Source organism: Neophocaena asiaeorientalis, unplaced genomic scaffold (assembly GCF_003031525.2).
Source record: "Neophocaena asiaeorientalis asiaeorientalis breed wild unplaced genomic scaffold, Neophocaena_asiaeorientalis_V1.1 scaffold406, whole genome shotgun sequence".
Lineage (NCBI taxonomy): Eukaryota > Metazoa > Chordata > Mammalia > Artiodactyla > Phocoenidae > Neophocaena > Neophocaena asiaeorientalis.
Genome location: NW_020173381.1, coordinates 1,084,116 through 1,104,442, shown reverse-complemented (window position 1 = coordinate 1,104,442; position 20,327 = coordinate 1,084,116). Strand labels below are relative to the sequence as shown.

The 20,327-nt window shown below is 38.5% G+C and overlaps 1 protein-coding gene across 3 annotated transcripts in view; it reads right to left on the bottom strand.

Annotated features, from left to right (window-relative positions):
- The window catches only part of PCDH19 (protocadherin 19), a 104,725-nt gene that overhangs the window by 26,130 nt on the left and 58,268 nt on the right, over positions 1-20,327 (bottom strand). For 2 of the 3 annotated variants that reach the window (XM_024746550.1, XM_024746551.1), the window contains one exon: positions 14,682-14,854. In XM_024746550.1, the coding sequence (XP_024602318.1) occupies positions 14,682-14,854 (173 nt within the window). The remainder of the gene's footprint in view (positions 1-14,681; positions 14,855-20,327) is intronic. The other variant, XM_024746552.1, reaches the window with a different exon arrangement.

Genomic DNA, 20,327 nt, shown 5'->3' with positions numbered 1-20,327 from the left:
AGAACAAGCCAATCTAGAATGATTGGATCTCAGCAAGTTTGCAGTCCAATAAGTGAAAAAGAATGAAACCATATGATAAAACTTAGGACATTTATCTTAATGAAAACATTTGACCCAAAATAGCCCAGATCAGAGGAAATGATGAAGGGAACAGAAACTAAAGATTTGAATTTCATCAGGCATTTTTTCAAGCTCCAACATGAGCAAGAAATCATCAAGGTTAGAGGGAAGGAAACTTCAAGAAGACTCAAGCTGTGATTCAATTGAAGTGTTGTGGTCAATGGAATTGCCAGTGAAACAGATTACACAGCAGACCAACTCAAAGAGTAAAAAGTAAGAAACAAAGTGAAAGGCCAATATCTATATAGATATACTGTAGACACACCCAGGTACTATCAAACATGCCCCCTGGGCTAGTTAGGCACATTTCTTTCCTCCCATCTCATAGTAATGCTTCTGACTCCCTGATCTTTCTGGCTTCACTGCCATATTCTGCTGCAATTTCCCTAAGCAACATATCTTCTAAACTGGAGGAGGTAGCCCTTTAATAACAGGAATGAAAATTTCCTGCCAGCCCAATAGCCTTTGAGATTTCAAATGGAAAAACAGAACAATGCCCTGGAGTCATATAACAAGTCCAGGAAACACAAACTCTCTCCTGATCCTTGCACTGTCTTAGAGGAAATCATTTCACCTCCGCCATCTGTAGAAAGGGGTGGATGAGAACTGCCCTGGGAATCAAACATTGGTGGCTGGCATCTGTTGTTTGGTAGTGTTCAGAGCAATGAACTAATCAACATTTGTTCACTAAGGGTCTTCTCTAGTCATAGGAGTATGCTATGAGCTGTGTGGGAGGAGGGGAAAAGTAATAAAGAAGGCAACTCTACTAAATGAAAAGAAGCCATAAAAATCTCCCATAAAGGAACACTGAACCACTACAACCAAAAAAATTCTTACTCGATGTCATTGAAAATATCTCTGTTTTTCATAAAAATATAGTGGTGAAAGAGAAGCTGTCCCTAGAAGAAAAGAGGATGGAATTAGGCTGAGTTTAAAAGGGGTAGGGTTGGAGAAAGAACTAAATAAGAAACATCAAAGGAAAAAGGTGGGGGAGGGAAGAGGAGGAGGGGGAGGGAAAGGCTACAGTGAAGTGAGCAGTTTACAACTGACCCCATAGAAGAAAGGACACCAGATTTGGCTTAGAGTATTAGCTTTTAAGAACAACAGATTGACTGTGAGAGGTGTGACATGGTAGCCAAGGAGGATGAGTCTTAAACATTGTTTAAGGAAAATGAAGACAGTTATCAACTAGGTATAGCCAACTTGCTTAGGAAAAGAGGAATGAACAGACATTCTAAGTTCATTGTGTCCTTAGACTTATTTGGCCTCTAATACTAGGGTGAAAAGCTCCTCCCTTGGTAGAACTTCACTGTTCCTTACTTTTTAACTGTAATTTTTCCTAAAATAGACAAGTGACCTGTTACTTCAGTTTGATTTTCACTCCATGCTTCATGACATTGCCATTGAGCAGTTTCCAAGAAAGGAACACCAAAGGGAGAAAATTAAGATGAAAGAGCAATTACCCCTCAAAGCAAACACACCATACCGTCTGTTAACTTGAGTATGGCACTCATTACAGATCCATTGGCAAATGGCTGTGTGCTCAGGAATCTAAAAAGATTGTGCCCAGAACCCAAAATGCAGAATAAAAAGAGCTTGGAAGTTGAAAGGTCCTAACAATTTCCAACACCCTCATTTTACATTTTAAAAAAATAAGTAAAATGCAAATTAATGTGATATAAACTGTGTATATAGTTGTTGAAGAGGTACCAAGTAAAGGAGAGATCAGTCAAGAATGGCTTCTTATAGGACTTAAATTTTGCCCAAGAGGATTTTAAAGTAAGAAAGAGATATGGATAAGTGAAGAGGGGAAGTAAGCCAAGAAGGAGAATGATTTCATTAGCTTCATCTTACCACCATGATTCTTTGTGTGTCTACTATAAGAAAGGTACTTATCTAAGATTTTTACATGCATTATCTCATTTAATCCTTACAATCACCCTATAAGGTAGGTACTACCAATAGCCTCTGTTCTACAGATGAGAAACCCAAAGACTGGACAGGACAAGTAACTTGCATACAGTTGCACAGCTATGAATTTGTGGAATATAATGAGAAGCAAAATCCCCTGACTCTCAGGTCAGTGTTTATCTGCTAAACTAGATTGTGCTGATAGTAAAGTGCTCAGGTCAAAAGGTCAAGCAGGAGATGGGCAGAGAAAAAAAAATAGCTGATCACAATTATACTGTACCAAGAAAAAGTATAATACACATATAAATAGCACTTTGGTTATTGATCCTAGCAACATTATTGCAACATTGCTCATCAGCCTCTCTATAAATATATGAATTAAGATTTTGAGAGGTTAGTGACTTACCCAGGGCTCTGTGATGAATAAATAATAGAGTGAAAATTATAATTCTCTTTCCCCTGGGCAACATGGTATTAAATCATTTTAGGGCTATAATGATGTTTTTAGCATTTTGCAATATCATGTGGATTTGGATTTTTATAAAGGCAAAAATTATGCCCTTCCAGTTACACTGATCATAGAATGTTATGTTCAAGCTAGGGAAGTTTGGTTTTCTTTTTCAGAATCTGCCTTTTTTAAACACAGTGCGTGTTCCTGTGTTATAAGTCTTTTTGCATATCCCTAATTCCACACTAGTCTCTGTATGTGTTCTCACTCTCTCCCTCTCTCATTCTTTCTGTCTTTCTTGCTCTCTCCATCTCCATTTATTGGCAAACACAAGAATAAGGTCCCTTACAAGCCAAAGCATTTTATGTCACAAAACCACAGCCTGCCAGCTAAATTCAACACACTATAACCAGTGAAGATGAGCTACCTGACTTACCTTAATATAAGACAAACAGCTCTAAGCAAAGCATGAGGAAAAAGAAAAAGAAAAAGAAAATTCATTTATCAACTGTGTATTTGAGTGGCTCTCTCCTGGAATTTATATAGAGAAGATTTTATAAGGGGCTTTGGCTGAGTTTTTTTCTATCATTAACAAATTCATTTTTTTCATTACAAAAAAGAGGCAGAAATCCAAAGGCACATAAATTCCCATCATTGCTCAGATGACATTGTCCCCATGGACCTGCTGTGAGCTCATTCATATGACAAGGAGATATGACCTTTCAGGTAGGAGCTGGGCATTTTTCAGTCCATTGGCAGAAAAAAAGAATAGAAATGATCCTTTGCAGGGTGACTTCTAGAGGAGAACTAGAAATGAAAAATGTATCTCCTCATTTATTTTTTAATGAAAGTCTGGGCATGAGGTAGAAACAAACAAACAAAAAAGAATCAAAATGATGGCCCATTAGCCATTTAAGAGCAGTGAGGCAAGAGAAGGAGAGCAGGGAAGGATAAAGCCCCTGGGGGTTGGAACATGCACATTTTTGCAGAGGGAAAGCAAAGCAGAGTCAATGCCAACAGAAAAGAACTAGAACTTTGCTTGCCTCACCACAGGTGTTCAAGAATATGTGCATTTTGTAACATAGATTAACATGGACCTCTCTTTCAAATTCCACAATGAAACCAAGCAGGACACTGTGGGGCTCCTGGGCACAGAAGCCTTTCCATGTCCCCCATTTCTTGTTTGTAGGGAATAGAATCCAGCCTCCATGACCTTCCCTGAGTTTCAAAGGGCAGATTCGAACAGTTGCTAATCAGGGAAGAGAGGGGATGCAGAGACAAAGGAGGAGCAGCCAAGAAACAATAGTGCAGCCTTACAGCAGGGTCCTGGTTCCGCCTCAAGGATACACATAACAATATCTTTGAGCTCTGTAAAGAACTAAAACCCCCAACAAATGGAAGATTTTAGCATTCTTCATTCCAGAGAAGATCACAGTTTGTATATCTAGAGAAACTCATCAGGAGACCACCTGAAACAAGATTAAAGGAGTGCAGGCCCTGCACGCACCCTGATCCTCATCAGCAGCCCCACTGTTGAACCATTGCTATAAAACTCCTCACCAAATCCTCCCGGGTTGGGACACACAGTTTTGAGGCACGAGTCTGCTGTGTCCCCCTTTGCCTGGCAAAGCAACAAAGATATTCTTTTCTACTTCACCCAAAACTCTGTCTCGAAGATTCTATTTGGCACCTGTGCACCGAGGCCAAGTTTTCAGCATCGATAAGAACCTTTAGTGGACATCCTTTAATTTCTCAAACCAAAGTCTGGGCTAATTCAGAAACATGATGTGATAGTGAAGGCAGCTTTTCAGCATTCAGATATTTCACAGCGAGTAAATCAAATAATTATCCAGCATTCATTTGGACATTGATAGCTGTGGGTGAACTCATGAGGTTGTCATCTTTGGCACTCCTTTTCTGTGCTTCCCTCCACCTGCTGAGACTCAGTCTTCAATATTCTAGAAACCACACACACACACACACACACACCAAATTCCAAACTTAGAAACAATCTAATAGCAGTCATTTACAACTTAGTGTGAATTTGAATAAATGCATTCCCTCTTCCCATGGGCTGCTTGAAATTTGAGCTATAATTGTAAAATGAAATGCCTGACCCTCTGTTAAAGGTATCATAGATAGCAGCAAGCAGATGAGAGGCTCTGGACAGTGGTGGCCCTGAAATCATGGAAAGTAGATATTTCACTGACTGAATCTCTGTAGTAATAATAGCACTTTTTATTTTTGAGCACTTACTATGTGCCAGGAAGTAACACTAAGTGCTTTACCTGGATCATCTCACAACCATCCTGATAAGTAATTTCTATGTTTACTCCTATTTCATAGATGAGAATATTGAGGGTTCCAAAAAATAAGTAATTTGAGTAAGGTTAATAGCTATTAAGAAGCAAAGATAAGCATGGAACTTAGATCTGTCTTATTCCAAAATCTGTAGTCACTATGATGCTATGCTTGCCTTCAGATTTACAAGCAGACCAGTGGTGTCAATCTTGAAGAGAATGGAACAGGGTAGAAGTTGGACTTGCTTATACTAGTTGGAGACCGAATTGATGGGACACTGTGTGTCTGGAAAACTCTAACGACAATTAGCATTCTCCGGTTTACCTATGAGGATTAGCTAGATAGTCTGTCTGGACTATGCCTCTCCTGTCCCTGCCAACCTTACTTTCAACCACAGATATTTGTATCTTATTTCATTTCTCTCAACTCTTCATTCTAACCTTGTCTACCTTTCTTAATCAGCTAAGATTCTGATTTTGAGTCTCATTTTAAATGGCTGTCACTCCTCTGTTAACTTTTTAAAATTCTACACTTGTCTCCCTCTCAGGGTTGCTGTAATAGATAAATGAACTCCCTTTCACGATGATTTTGGGGACTTTTCAGGACTTCAAACATTCTATGTTAAGTGGAAAATTAAGATACCAAAGGGGCCTCTAAGTAATGCTGCAGGTAGAATATTAGGTTCTGTGTCTGCATTTCTGGTATAGGTATTTTAATCTCTAAAGGATCCTACATAATTAACATTAGGCTTCTGGAAAAAGTACCACTTTTCTAAATTAAATAAAACAATGTCTAACTTTGCAAATCTCACTTATTTAATAGACAGCCAATTCCTCATCTAAAGGTTCTGTCCCCTAGGATCATGTAAGTTGTTCATTTTAGATAATTTTTCTTTACGACAATGAGAGAGAAATGAGGCAGTTAAAGGTGCTGTAGATGGATAAACAAAAGCACAGGATGAAGACATGAGTCCAACAGGTTTTGAACGCTTATCTCACAATGCTCTTTCCTCAGTGACACTTATTTCTGGGTGTGGAAACTATCAACGAGGCAGTGGGATGGGGGACAATAGCAGAAAGGAATGCTGCTCCTTCATCTTCATCATGCAAATGTAATCGTTTGAATGTTGGGTAGGCCCAGTTGATAACCTATCATTTTTACTTAAACAGCTCTTTAAATATAGAAGACTTCCCCACTCCCTACAGTACAATTCTCATTCCTTGGCTCATCATCCTGCAGAAAATAAGCAAAACACACCTCTAACGCCCTTAGGCAATCAAGAGGAATTTAGCTCAACGCAGAAGGCAGACAGGGAGTCTGGCAGACAGGGTTACAGCCTGGGAATGGGTACCTTCAGACCATCAACCTATAATGTTGGTAGAAACATCTGCCACCCACGTCAATACCACCGGACTCTGGAGAGCATTATAAATTATACCAACTACAGAAGCAACTTTTTCTGGCATTTTAATTGCTAGAACATTAGAGATTAATTAAGCAAACCTTACTTAAATGGCAAGTCAGTCATTTTCCTCCATGAGGGGCACCATACTAATGGAAGCCTTAAAGTAGACTGTGTTTCTTTGAAAACTGGATTTTAAACCAAAGATACAAAGCAGATAGCTTTATGAGTCTCTAATTAGCATCACAAAGGAAGCACCAAAAGGTTAATAAGAGATGGTTAGTTTGGAATGGTGGTTTCCTGGTGCCAGCTCCAGCAGCTCAGTCTGTTTGCAAACTCATTAGCTGCCTAGATTGATTATCAGCTGAATTCAGGAAGTGCTCACTTGCTGTGTTAGCAGAAAGCTAGTGTGATTCCATACACCTACCCTACAGCTAACTAGGGCCCAACAGTAAGGTAACATTTTCTGCAGTCAAATAAGGCAGATTTTCTTTGCCTTCAACTTCAGTTGACATCAATTATAAATCTGAAAGTGTTTGGTGAAGCTCTGAGAGGCATAATGAAACCTTCTAAGTTGACAGTTGGCACAAACAAAGGTCTGGCTCCAGGTCTTTAATATCCAATTTGTGCATCGACACCATATTTCTGAATTCTCATTTTGCTGCTAAGCAAAATCATCCAGTGTAAGAAAACCCAAACTTAATAGAGTACTCACAGATAATCACTCAACTTCTAAAATGTACAGTTTGATGGGCAGTGAGTCAAGCAAAAGAATTTGCACTTTGGATTTCACTCTGGACTTTGCCATTGATTTGTGTTCTGATGTGAATAAAGTTTTCAAATTCTTGGTGCATCAGTTTTTCTTCCAGAAAAAAAACTGGAACAGATATTTATACGAAGCATGTCTCTGCAATAAAATGGGCCCTTGAATTAAACGGACTAAATTTTCTAGCTAGTGATGATAATAATAATAGCTCCCCAAATTTAAAATAGTTCACATTTGCATATGAATCATGGTTCAGCTTCTGCATCTGACTTACTTTAGTTTATCAACAGTGGGCAACCTGACTCTTACAAGCTGGAGGCATTTTTTTCCCAATAAGCTGATTTTTAAATTAAATTAAAATCAAAACCATTCTTTTTGTTCACCTCCCAGATTAGAGCAACTGACAGCCTCATTAATGATTAAAAACAGCAGGTGGTGATGTCTTAGAACAGTTTGACCAGTCTGAGTATCTTGGAACCTCTACCATTCCTCTTTTCCCCCTTTTACACGTATTAAAAAGGAAAGATTCTATTGTTCACACAGGTTGGAAACTCCACAGGGTGAAAGAGGAGGGAAGAAAGCAAGTGGTCAAACATCTATTATTATGCAACCTAAGGACAGAAAGGAGAGACTATATGAGCTTAGAAGTGGCGAAAGCGGCCACACATTGGAAAAATGTATCTCTGACACTGGATTTGAATTTGCAAACTCATGGCTGGGAAGCTGCCTTGCTGTAATCAACTAAGATTACCAAGTTTCTCCAGGTGATTATAGTAGTGTTTGTTTACAGATATCTGTTCAAAGGGAAGCAGTATAATTGGTTATGCTTTTATTTTAAAGTAGATTACAGTTGCACTCCTGCATGACTTAGAGTCTAGTTACTAAACCACAAATTAGAAAGAATCTAAGGCTTAGCTAACTGGGGTAGGGGGAGATGAATGTGTTTTTAAGGTTTTAACTTCTTCCAAACTGAAAATCTCCCCGTTCAACTAAGAAAGGAACATAAAGAGTCTCATTTGCCATGAAAATGGATATTAAAGATTTAAAAGAACTAACAATAAGATGGTGTCGTCTATTATTTCAGATTTAACAGTTTACAAGTTTGTTGTCTACACCGTTGTGAAGAATAATGGAGTAGAATTGTTATTTCTGATAACAAGGAACCCACAAAAGACAAAGTGTCTCTCATGAGGCCACCTCAATGAGACAAAACTTTGAATGAATTCATCCAGAGTTCATTTTATGACAAACTCCTTTGGCCCCTTCTGAATTCAGTGCCTTTCAAATCACCTCTGCTACCTACCATCTCACCTATTCCTCTAACTACAAGAGTAGATCTTTGGGGTGCACGTTTTGGGGTGAAGTCCAGTGTTCATCATAAAACCTAAAATACCACAACACCCTTCTGACTTTGTCACTTGCACACAAATGTCTAGTCCCAAAGGATTTGCTCCAAAACAACTCTAGAGACTGGTATCTCACTGATAATCTTTATGAGAAGCCGTGGGGAACTGCTTTGTATTCTCTCTGCATGGCAGAATAACTAGTTGGCAGGGAGGGGGTTCCATTCTGCCCAATTGCAAAAGCATCTGTTTTGTCTACCCACTTTAAGCTGTGTGTAAGTCTCTAAAAAGTAACTTTTCTGATGGCTCTAAAGGCCAGTTCAAACCTTTTCCAATTTGGTGCCTGGTGATTTTTCCATGGTTGAAGTTTTATTGGGGGTAAGCCTTGGGGTAGGAATAGAAATTGAAAAGACTTTCGTGTCAAGCCACATTTCAAAAGTGGATGTGTCAAATTAGCTTTCCTTGGCCCAAAATGAACAAACAGGCAATGAGCCATCTGGTGAAGACAGAGACCAAAATACCTGGGACAAAGGCCTGATCCTGGATGACAAAAAGCATCTACAGTAAGAAAGGAAAGCCATCTCACAAGTATTTTGCCTACAGTGCAATAAAGGAATAATACATGATTTTGGTATTCTTGAAATTGCTTTTTAAATTATGACTCAATTCTTCATATTTATTTCATAATAAAAGGGTTAAAGGGAAGATGACAGAAAAAATACTTCATGAATATTTGAACAGAAAGTTCAGATTTATGTTTTCCCATCCTGATGGAGTTTATTTATGGTCCTTAACCATTTTATGATAGGACAGAAATAATGTTAAATAGATTGAGAGACCCAAAGAAAATAATTATCTTGACATTTCAATGGACTTTTTGAGTATGTGAATCAACCATATGATCTAGCCCTATACAACAACTTGATTTGTTTCTCATCTGTTGTCCTATTGGCAATGTCCCTACTTATCATGGCCTATAGAACTTGCTTCATCATGAAGCAATTGGGAAAAAATTCACCTAGCAAATCACATAGAGCATAATTTTATCTTGCATACTATGTCGGGGCCTGGCTTCCACTCTTCCTCCAAAGGGATCCCATTACACCAAACTGTCTTTTGAAATGCACTTTGCTTTCCAGCTCAAATAATCTTAATTAATTTCTTCACTGATCCTATGCAGTCTATTCCATACTGGACCATTTGTGCTATTGGATCATAAACTCCTAGAGAATTAAACTGCTAATTGTTCAGTGTGCTCCCTTTATATAGCCTCCATCCTCCAATGCTTTCCGAGTGCTCAGAAATATAGAAATTCTTAGTGCCAACCAGTAAAGAAAGCCCTTGGCATTTACTCTCGTGATGAGTAATGAATCCCATACTACAGATAATTATTAATAATAATAAATTTTAAAATAGACAATGACTGTGAGACAACTAAAAGTTCCAAGTGGATCAGGAAAACATTATTATATTAAGAAAAGGAATAGTGCTTTTATTTCAAAGCAGATGAACAGAGCTGTCCTAAAAGAATTCTCTGACCAAAAGGCCCAGGCCAAAATAATGCTAGTAAACAACTGCTAAGAGCATGGATGTTTCCATTAGTTAAGGACAACACATTTTATTCTAGCAGCTACCTTGCCAATAAAATGTAAATAATGCTTTGGAAGGAGTTCAATTATCTGGTGCAGCAATGTAGTTGAAATAAACAAAAGCATCCACCTGTCACTTCTCTTCCCACCTACCCAGCCATTGCTGAGACTGAGAATGGATAAACATCCTGGACGTCAGAATGAAAGGGAGACTGGGTATTGAGTATCACTGAGTACCTCTTAACCAGCAAGGTAACTGGGCATGTCAGAGATTAAACCAACCATCTTACAATGACAGTAACTAAAAGTAAGCAGGAAGTTCAATCTCAGAGTAGATGGATTTAAAAAGAAAATGTTTAACATTGTGACACTGTTCAAATTAGAACATCGAGAACCTTTCGTGATACTCTTACTAAAAATAAGATCTTGAGTGTAACAGTCTTCTTTTATTGTTTCTTTTGCTTTATTGGCACAATATTAATAAGGTTTTTATTAGTCCCAGGCTCTATTCTTATGATGATTTCTAAAATCAGAAAGAATTATTCATTTCATCATTGAGCTGACCTTGGTCACCCCAGCAAAACCCGGATAAGCATAGCTAAAAAGATAACTTTCACAGTCAATAACAGAAGTAGTTGACACATTCCCAGAGCCAGACATATAGTGGGCACTCCAAAATATTGCTGAATGAATGAATAATATATATCTATGCATGGATTGTTCCTGTCTGGTTAGAATGCTGTATACCTAAGGCAAGATGAAAAAAACCTGCAAGTCATATATATAGAAACACTGTATACATATACATTACTGTGTTCAAGTAATTAAAAATTTTACCTGGTATATTTTCAAGAGGCTAAAGACACCTTTAAAAGATTCTATATGAGCAAAACCAGGGGAGAAATAACCACATGAATTGCAAAACAGTATATCTAGCCTGAAAGATGCTAATTCGGGTCCAGGGGGAGCTAATCAACCTCTTTGTTGAAGTAAAGATAAAACTTTTTGACAGCAAATGCTATTCTGATAAAATGGAATTTTCAATTACTCTATGAACATCTGGTTTATGCTACCATTTCTGGAGCCCAGCAGCACACTGCTTTGCAATGTCACAAAATATTCTCCATTGAGAACTCCCTATTTTGCTAAGAGATTAATTGAAATGAGTGTTTGGAAATTTAGTGAGGTGAGAGGTGAGTCGGGGGATAGGTAAGAGGATAAGGAAAGGATGTTTAGTCACTGAATCATAATTTCATTAAAAGCCTAGAGGAAATTAAATTACACATTGTTGGTAGAGTGTTGAAAGTGTAAACGTCTTAATACACCTGTGGTTGAAACTAGAATATGCATAGTATGCAGTCTACAGAACATTTTCTGGCTAATTTGCAACAGTGGTTACATTAGACACAGATCAAGTTCTTCAAATCCATGTTTTACACAACAAACATGTTAAATGATATTCAGGCGATGAAACTAGCAAATAAACAAGTTTAGGAACATGCAGAAGAACCTACACTCCGAGAAATAAAGCAATCATTATATTGCATTTTGGTGATTTTAGATGTCAAAATCAGCTAGATGTTATCACAAATTTCTGTATGTTGCTTCCATTTGGTATCAATTAGCATAGGAGGGGAAACCAATTCAGTGTTGTAGTGAACTCCAAATTAGGTGCATATTACAGCAATTAGAGTCATCTTTTCAGCTGATGAATTTATAATCAATAATTAAAATCATAAGGTAAGAGATTGAGTGTGATTTGAAACAAATTAGTTGGGCTTGGGACTAGTATGTACGGTTCTAAGACATGAACCTATAAACTCTAATTTCATATCAGGACTACACATTTGAGTATGCATAATGGAATATCCAAATCATCACAAATGGGCATGCAAAGAAGCAAGGGGACAAAAGCCTCTTAACCCAGCACTATTCAATCCAAAAATAACCCTGACAGGAAGAGATTCAAGCCCAGTGAAACCCCCAATTGTGCAACAAACCCATGAGCCTCTGGCATCTCTGACCACCCTACTTTTTGGCTATTCTTCTTAGAGATTGTCTGCAGAAATTGCATAGGGAGAAATTTTTGTCCCTGCCAGAAGGTGGTAATTTTACCAAATAACTCAAATTCAGGGAGGGAAAACAATGGTTAAAAGATTTGAGTGCGACTCCCAGCTCAGCACCAAATCACATCAGGGACCAGATCAGGTGGTAAAATCTGCTGAGTGATAACACTTACTTGTTCTCAAGGCACTCTGAGAGCTATAGAGAGATAGCATTGCAAAAAAGTGCCATATGCCAGTAGAAGTACAGGATAAAGAATGTTCCATCACCTTCTTTCCTGGGAAGCCATGACAAGAGCTACAGTATGGGGGACAAGCTGAGACATATTAATTCAAAGGCACTGCAGATGATAAATGTAATTCAGTCACCTGGCAACCAGGAAATTCAGCTCAGCCAGTTCATCAACCCACTGACCTGGTTTTAGGCTTGTCGAGAGTGATACCAGGATTGATAATAATCCAGAAAGAAGAGATTCCTGCCATTCCATCATATCTCCACCCTGACCCAGCTCACAGATGTGTTTGGTTGGGGCAATCAAAATGCAATCAGTCAGTGATTGTCTTTCAACCACTGTGCCTTAGGATAAAATGAAAAACATTTATTATATGAATCCAAGTTTGAGAAAATGCTAGAAAACGTTAATTTTTGAATCATTGCTATTGTTTGAGGTAGCAATATTCAACCCAAGTAAACTGGTGACACCACCTATGTGGCTAGCCTAGAGTTGATTGGGGATACAATTAAGTACCATTATGGAAAGCTCAGTAGTACTGGGATATCATAAGGTAGAGCCAGAGATGTAAACAAGGCCTGAATTCCCTTTGTAACTAAACTTTAATGACTCAACCAAATTGAAAAGAACAAACCCGAGGGTTGGTTCAAGGTTTAGCCACTGCTAGGATAATGGAAAAAATGAAGATACATAGATAAGAATCGAATATTGAGAAACAAAATGTAAAAGTGTTGCCAAAATAGAAGAGCAAAAAACTGTGTGTGTGTGTATGTGTGTGTGTGTGTGTGTGTGTGTGTGTGTGTGTGTGTGTAATCCCCATCTTAAACATAGGAGAGTCTTGGGATAATGCCACACATTTGCTTTAGAAGTCTCATTATTACAAATCTACAGTATCTATACACAATACATCCCTTTTGTAAGAAACACTCAGAAAAATTAGCTGCAGTCCACTGGTACTATTTTCCTAGAGACATGTGACAAAAAACTAAAACAAATGTTGTTCTAGCCAGGCACAAAGTGAGAATCAATTATGACTATCTCTTTTCCTGGAGTCATTTCATTTTAGAGAGCATCTAACTAAAACCCTTTCTGATACAAATGAAAAAGCATTTCTTTGAGACACAAGACTAGTAAATGATACATATCAGTCTGTATCCTGTGACATGCTGCTAATCCTCTGGGAATCAAATAGCCTCTGTTTCAGTTATATAAATGTTTAATTTTTTCATCTTTAGTCTTAGTAAGATTACCCAGAAAGTATACTATCTCTGCGGATGGCACCACTCACCAACGAGAGAAGGCAGCAGTGCACAATCGGTAGTGATATATATATTATAGACTTTGACACTTGGATCTGCTGGGGAGGGGATGGACTAAACAATTTAATAGAATCTACAGTGACTAACTTTTTCTCCATAGAAAACATTTTATTTTGTGGATCTTACATTTTTTTTCCTTTGGATTCATTTACAAGACCAAAACAAAAGCATTTAATGATGTTTACAGTGAAATGAAACAGCTGAAGACCAGCACATAATCACCATATTTTGTTTTCTCATCTTTAAGTCTTTTAGCAGTGGGTCTTCCAGCTGAGCTTGCGTCTAGCTTCTCTCAAGACATAGCCAAGCATTCTGAACCTTCACTGAGCCTAAACACCAAGCTGAATTCATAGTTCTTAATTGAAAAAGACAGGCTGTTTGCCCAACATGTTTGCATCAGTAAAACACTGAAAATGACATTTGTGCCCAAGTCCATCTGAACATTCTGCCTTAGCTGAACTCTGCTAATGTTTTTATACCCTGGTTTATGCTTGGCTCCTCTTGCTAAAGTATGTGTGGCTGAGTTCCCAAAAATAGACTCTTCTTCATACATGAGGATGCTGTTCCTGACATGTGCTTTGAGGCATTTTTGACATGCACAGAATGTTACATTAAGTCAGCCATGTTTTCTTACCCTGGTCTCTCCTATGAACAATGGCATGCATTTGCATGGTAGCTAGTGGGATTTGGCATCACAGCCCCATAGACAAAATGGGAAGTTTTGTACTCTCTCCTCAGTAAAGAGTATGCAATCTGTGGTCAGAGAACAGAGTCTCTTTCTGGGTAAAGTTAACCAACTTGATATGGAAATAAAACTCACCCCTTTGGTGTCATAAGTGCTGTGTTCTCTGCAACTCAACTGATCAGTCCAATTCATGTACTAAAGCAAAAAGAGGCATTTATTCCTAGTGAGAAGGCATCTACTAATTTCCTATGTGTGCAGTGCAGTTATGATCGATGAGTATGTATACAATATGTATAGGTAGTTGGCTTTTTAAATGCCTGAACGTTATATGATCATAGGGGATCCACTCATGGAGGGTGAAGAAGAGTCTGGACAGGTGTCAGGACATCTCAAAACCCTGTAGGAAAATACACTTATTACAGTAAAGTAATGCAGTGAGCCTCCAAACATCCTGGGTTCTTTGGAATCTATGGTTGCAACTTACAGCCTATCAGCCCTTACCATGGTCAGGCATCTGAGATCCCATGGAGGTCACGCTGGTGTTCAGCACATCATTGACAGCAGTGTCACAATACAGGCTTCGCTGGACATCATGCTCACTGTCGGTCTGGTCACTCTCCTCATGGCCGCTATCCTTCAGGCTGTTGCCCTCTAAGTCCTTGAAGGTGGAGCTGCTGGGTTAAAGAAAGAATGATAATTTATAACTGTGATAGATCTGATTTTTAAAACTCTTTCAGAGCTAGGATGATGTCAGCTCTGTGGTGAGGCCAACAGTAACTGGAATGTCCAACAGGGCAGGAGGAAGAGAAATTTCTGTTTAAAGATCACGGAACTTAACATTGTAGAGAGGGTCCCACTACTGGATGCTGATGCAGCTAATACTTTCATTCACTTATCTTCATTGCATCACTACTGGCGAGGCGGAAGAAGCTACAACTCTGAAACAACCACCTGCAAAAAATATCATCATCTCAGAAGGTTTTTTTCTCTTCTTATATAATCAAATTAAAATAATAACAGCTAATGTTTACTGAGGGATTACTGTGCATGAGGCACTGTTCTAAGTGCTTGACATGAGTTAACTATTTTAATAATCACAACTCTATAAGAGACAGGTGCTATTAATATTCACATTTACAGGTGAAGAAAAGAGAGGCACATGGAAGTTAAATAACTTGTCCAAGGTCACATAGCTGGTTAAAATGTAGCAGATCTAAGACCAAACCCAGGCAGTCTAGCTGCAGAGCCTGGACCCTTAAACACTATGTATACTACCTCTCCAAAGATATCTACTAACCAACTGTGAAAATGAAAGTGGAAGAAATTGAGGTAATGCAATTCAAATAGAAAGGGTTATCAGGATCAGAGAACTCAGGTCAGTTTTAACTGAGAAAGGTTGAGGGATAGAGTCAAAGAAAAAGAGGAGAGGTAGGAGCTGAGAAGAAGAGAGCCTTCGTGCATGGAAAGTAAGACAAAAGTGAGAACCAGAGAGTGAACTCTAAGGAAACTGTGAGTGTAGCTATGCTAAGAACATGGCAACTTGCAGCTCAAGACTTTGTGTGTAAATTTTTCTTGCACCTATTAAATCAATCCACCATTCAATGCACTAAGCATACTACCCAAAATCCCCACACCATTTCTCACAAAATAGAGAACAATACATTAAGTACATCCATAGAGGTCCCATCTGCTATGTCTAATACTTTGTGTGTCCTGACAGAATCTGCAGCTGTGCTCCACCATGGACCATAAATTATGCATCTGAAATACCTAGTGAATAGGGAATCCATTCCCTAGTCAGTGAGGAAGCTGCAAAGGCATACTCAAGAAAATGTGTTGTTGTCTCAACAAGGGAGAGTGGCAGGCTTGTGAATTAGGACAAGTCTCAACAGACCTACTCTACCTCTGAAAAGGGAGCCCTGTGGAGATGACACCGCAAACTCGCTTGATCTGCTCAACCTTGAACATCCACAGGCCTGGCTCTCTGAAGCTTTGATAAGAACATTCAGTACATACGATGAAGAGCTATGCCATGGACACAATGGCTACATTGTCAATCTCCACACTTGGTCGAAAGGAAATCACAGCAGATTTTTAACATATGACCAACCTAGATGTAGAATGCTTGCTGCCCTGAATATGAAAAGGAAAAGACCAAAAGGGCAGTAACTGGAAAGCCATAATTGTCAGAAAATGAAGGGCAGGAGGGGGTGAAGCATTGACCTGTTTGCTAATTATTTTCAGAAAGAATAACTGAGCATCAACTGTATTAAAACTAAAATCACTCAATAGGCCAACTCACTCACCTCCTCCAAATTATGTCATGCAGCTACTCAGCCCTATGGACCCACCAGGATGCAGTCCTATTCAAAAATCAATCATCTTATGAGTCTTTTATGGTCATTAAGACCAAATGGAAACACATGCTTTAAAGTATGTCACCACTAGTTTTATGGCACAGATTTGGAGGCTTCCTGTAAATACTAATCACACAGCATGAACAGATTCAAAGTTTGTTTTTTAGAAAAAAATCTGGTCCTGCCCACATGCACCCCTGCACCTCAGGAGAAAGGAAACCTGCCTGGATGGTATTACTGGTTCCTACATTTTTATAACAAATAATTTTTTGACCTGCATTTCTGCTATCTGAAGCATGTGAAAATTTCTTTAATCCACAATGCAAAATTGTTACCTTAAATCACAGAATTCAACCCTGAATTGACTGCATTTCAGCAGTTGCTAAAACTTGCTTGAGACATACGATGGTGAGGGGTGTAGAAGAAGGACAATGCAATTAACCATTCCTTAGAGCAAGGTTCTCAACCTTGGCACCATTGATATTTTGGGATGCATAATTCTTTGTTGTGGGTTGGGGGGGGTGTCCTGTGCATTGTAGGATATTTAGCAGCATCCCTGGCCTCTACCCACTAGATGCCAGTAGTGCCCCTCCCAGAAGTTACAACCAAAAATGTCTCCAGACTTTGCCAAATCACTCCCAGGTGAGAACCACTGCTCTAGGTTCTTTAAACTCTATTCCTGTAGCATATTAGATTTCCTGACTGTAGTGGAAAGAGCACTGAACTTAGAGTCATTAGAACAAGTGATAATCCATAATCTGCCACTACATCTATGGGAACCTGGGCCTGATAGCTAATGTCTTGGTGCCTAGACTTCCTTGTCTGTAAAATGCATTTGCTGGGAATTCCCTGGCGGTCCAGTGGTTAGGATTCCATGCTTTCACTGCCAAGGGCCCAGGTTCAATCCCTTGTTGGGGAACTAAGTACATCATTGTTAATCAACTATACTCCAATTTTTAAAAAAAAAAGAAAGAAAAAGAAAAAACTTAAAAAAATAATAAAATGCATTTGCTAAAACCTCTTTCAAGAGGCCATTTTGAGGACTCAATGAGATAGTTCACATGAAGTACCAGGTATACACAAATGCTCAGTAAATGGTTATTGTTTAATATGATCATTACTCCCATATATGGTAATGCTTTCATTGAGTTACCATTAAATATTATGTCCATAGTCTTTTTATAGGATTGATATAGGAAATGTATATATAAATAATGTTTCTATATCTTCTATAAACTATAGTCAGACATTGTCCACTATGTTAATTTCTTCTAAAATTCAGGGACAGGAAAAAAACTCTCCTGTCAAATGTGTGTCCTTCCTTTATTAAAAAATGAGAATGACACGCTCTGGTATACTTACCTTTCTGTCTTGGCTTCTAAAAAGCTTCAAGGAAAATATAATGTTTAATTGCAGTGAGTTACATGCCAGGGATCTCTATTTAGCTTCTTGTAATTGGTTTTGGATCTGTCTTTTAAATTTTTGATCATCGTTTTTATATGCATCTAAATATTATAAACCACCTCGGAGCTTTTGGTTTTTTAGGTAGAAAGAAGAGAAATAATAAAATAGTGAAGAATTGGCTACTAGGACTTAAGGGACTGGTAAGGAGAGAATAAGTCATATATTCTCTAAAGAAAAAGCAAGGAGTATTAACCCCCTCCTCCAAACCTTAGAATAGTTAACTTGTTTAAAGCTCAGTTTGCCCATCTGACAAACTAAGTACCACTTACTCTCTAAGTACCACTTTCTCTCTCTCATCCTGTAAGGACATTTAGTGGCTTAATGAATGGATTTCTGTAAGGCAGTTTAAGACAGTAAGTAAGATGCTGCAAATTGTAAAACAGCCTGGTAAATGGCCACTCACCCAAAACAAATAACAATTTATGCCAGGCATAAAAAATGCTGATTCCACTTGCTTTATTACCTGTGTACTTCTTGGGAGATGAACGACTTGTAAACCAACTTTTGTGGGACAATAAATTAGGGTTCTTTTTGCAATGGTATTGTAAATACAAATGTTTCTATTACTTGCTCTGGTGGCCAACAGAGGGACAAGTTTGTCTGAGAAAACTTAGAACAAGATTCTGCACACAATAGTTACTCATAAAATTCTTGATGAATGATCATTAATAACATTCTGACCCATATTTACCCTTTAAAATATTGGAAATCTTTCCAAAAGACAAAAAAATCTGAAAGGAAACAGGTCTTATCTTCCTAGTAGATCACACCACATACCCAGGAAATACCTTCTGAGAATGAGAAAAGAGTGAAAGTCAAAAGAGAAGGGAAACTATATTTAAGAAACATAAGGAAGATCCCAGAGTGGTTCCTAGACCACCTGTATCACAATCACCTTGGGAACCTGTGAAAACTGGAGATTCTCCAGGGATGGAGCTAGAGACTCTGCATTTAACAAGCCTCCCAGGAGATTCTAATGCACATAAAAGGACAGAAATTGCAGGTTTAAGGGAACATTTAATGCTAGTTTTCAATGGAAAAATGCTGAGGCGTTTTTTTCAACTTTTTTCCTCCATTCCTTCAATAAACATGTACCAGCATTTGTTATAGACAAGGCACCATACCAGGTGCTGCAAAACCCCAGGACAATTTGGGTGGAAAAGGAAAGCACTATGCATGGTTTAGGAGCCAATGCTCATTTTTTTCCCCACACTGCTTCAGTACCATATTCATTTCCTGTTTTATTTTCTTTGAGCTATAGCCACATGCACTGCTTGATATTGCTCAAAAAGCACTGTAGAAGCAGGTATCAGACAGCAGCACAGAAAACTGGCATGAGGAAAGAGTGTTGCAGCAGGGACAAAGTAGCACTGCTGGCTTTCCTTGCTGAGATGACAGCAAGGAAACAAACATAGCAGGAAGGAAATCCATCCAGAAAAACTCCTAACTGTCTTGGCTTGTTAATCTAGACTCTGACATAAACCTTGGGTATACCTGCAGGTTACAGGTGACGTTCTGAAAAAAAACAACTACAGAAATATATTGCTAGATTACTCAGTGCAGAAGATTATGGGCGAATGTGCCATATATCTTCTGTTACCCTTCCAGATCTACTCTTCACCCTTCTCAACCTTGATTTGTGCTAGGAGAACCCCCTTGCCCTCTGGCTTTCCTTTGGTTTACCCTAGGTAGACAGATGAGAGAAAAAAAGAAGTCTGAGTGTAAGACAGTTAATAACTGCTGGAGAGTGCTAAAAAGAAGGGTCCAAGAAGCATCCTTGGATGGGTAGAAAGTGAATAGAGGAAGAAAAAATGGATAGGAAAAGAAGTTCTCAAGGTTGGCCTGAAATTGGATTGGCATTTAAAGAAACAAGGACTTGATAATAAAATTAAAACTGATAATCAGATTCAGAATGTCCTGGCCAGGAGCTTTTTCCATGCATGTAAATGGATCCTCAAGAAACCACATACAGCGAAACGCCTTTCAAACATCACTGTGAGCTATTTGAACATGTTTTGTGTGGTTTTATCACCTAGTCACTACTCTCTTAACATTTTCCACACATTTTACATTTAAAATAGTTAGTCCCCCCAAAAAGCATAGCACACAAGATTCCCTGTGTCTTTCCAGGTATTGTGATTTGTCTAAATTCAATTGATCCTATAAATTCCAAGGCCTTTGTGGTTTTCTAAAGCCCTCAGGGTTCCAAAAACAGAACCTGGCAAAAATGCATGTGTCCCTGAGCTTTCAGATGTTTCCTCTTAATCAAGGTTGTCCCTGGTAAAAAGCCACTATCTTTGATTTCAGGCAACATCAGGAGATTTTT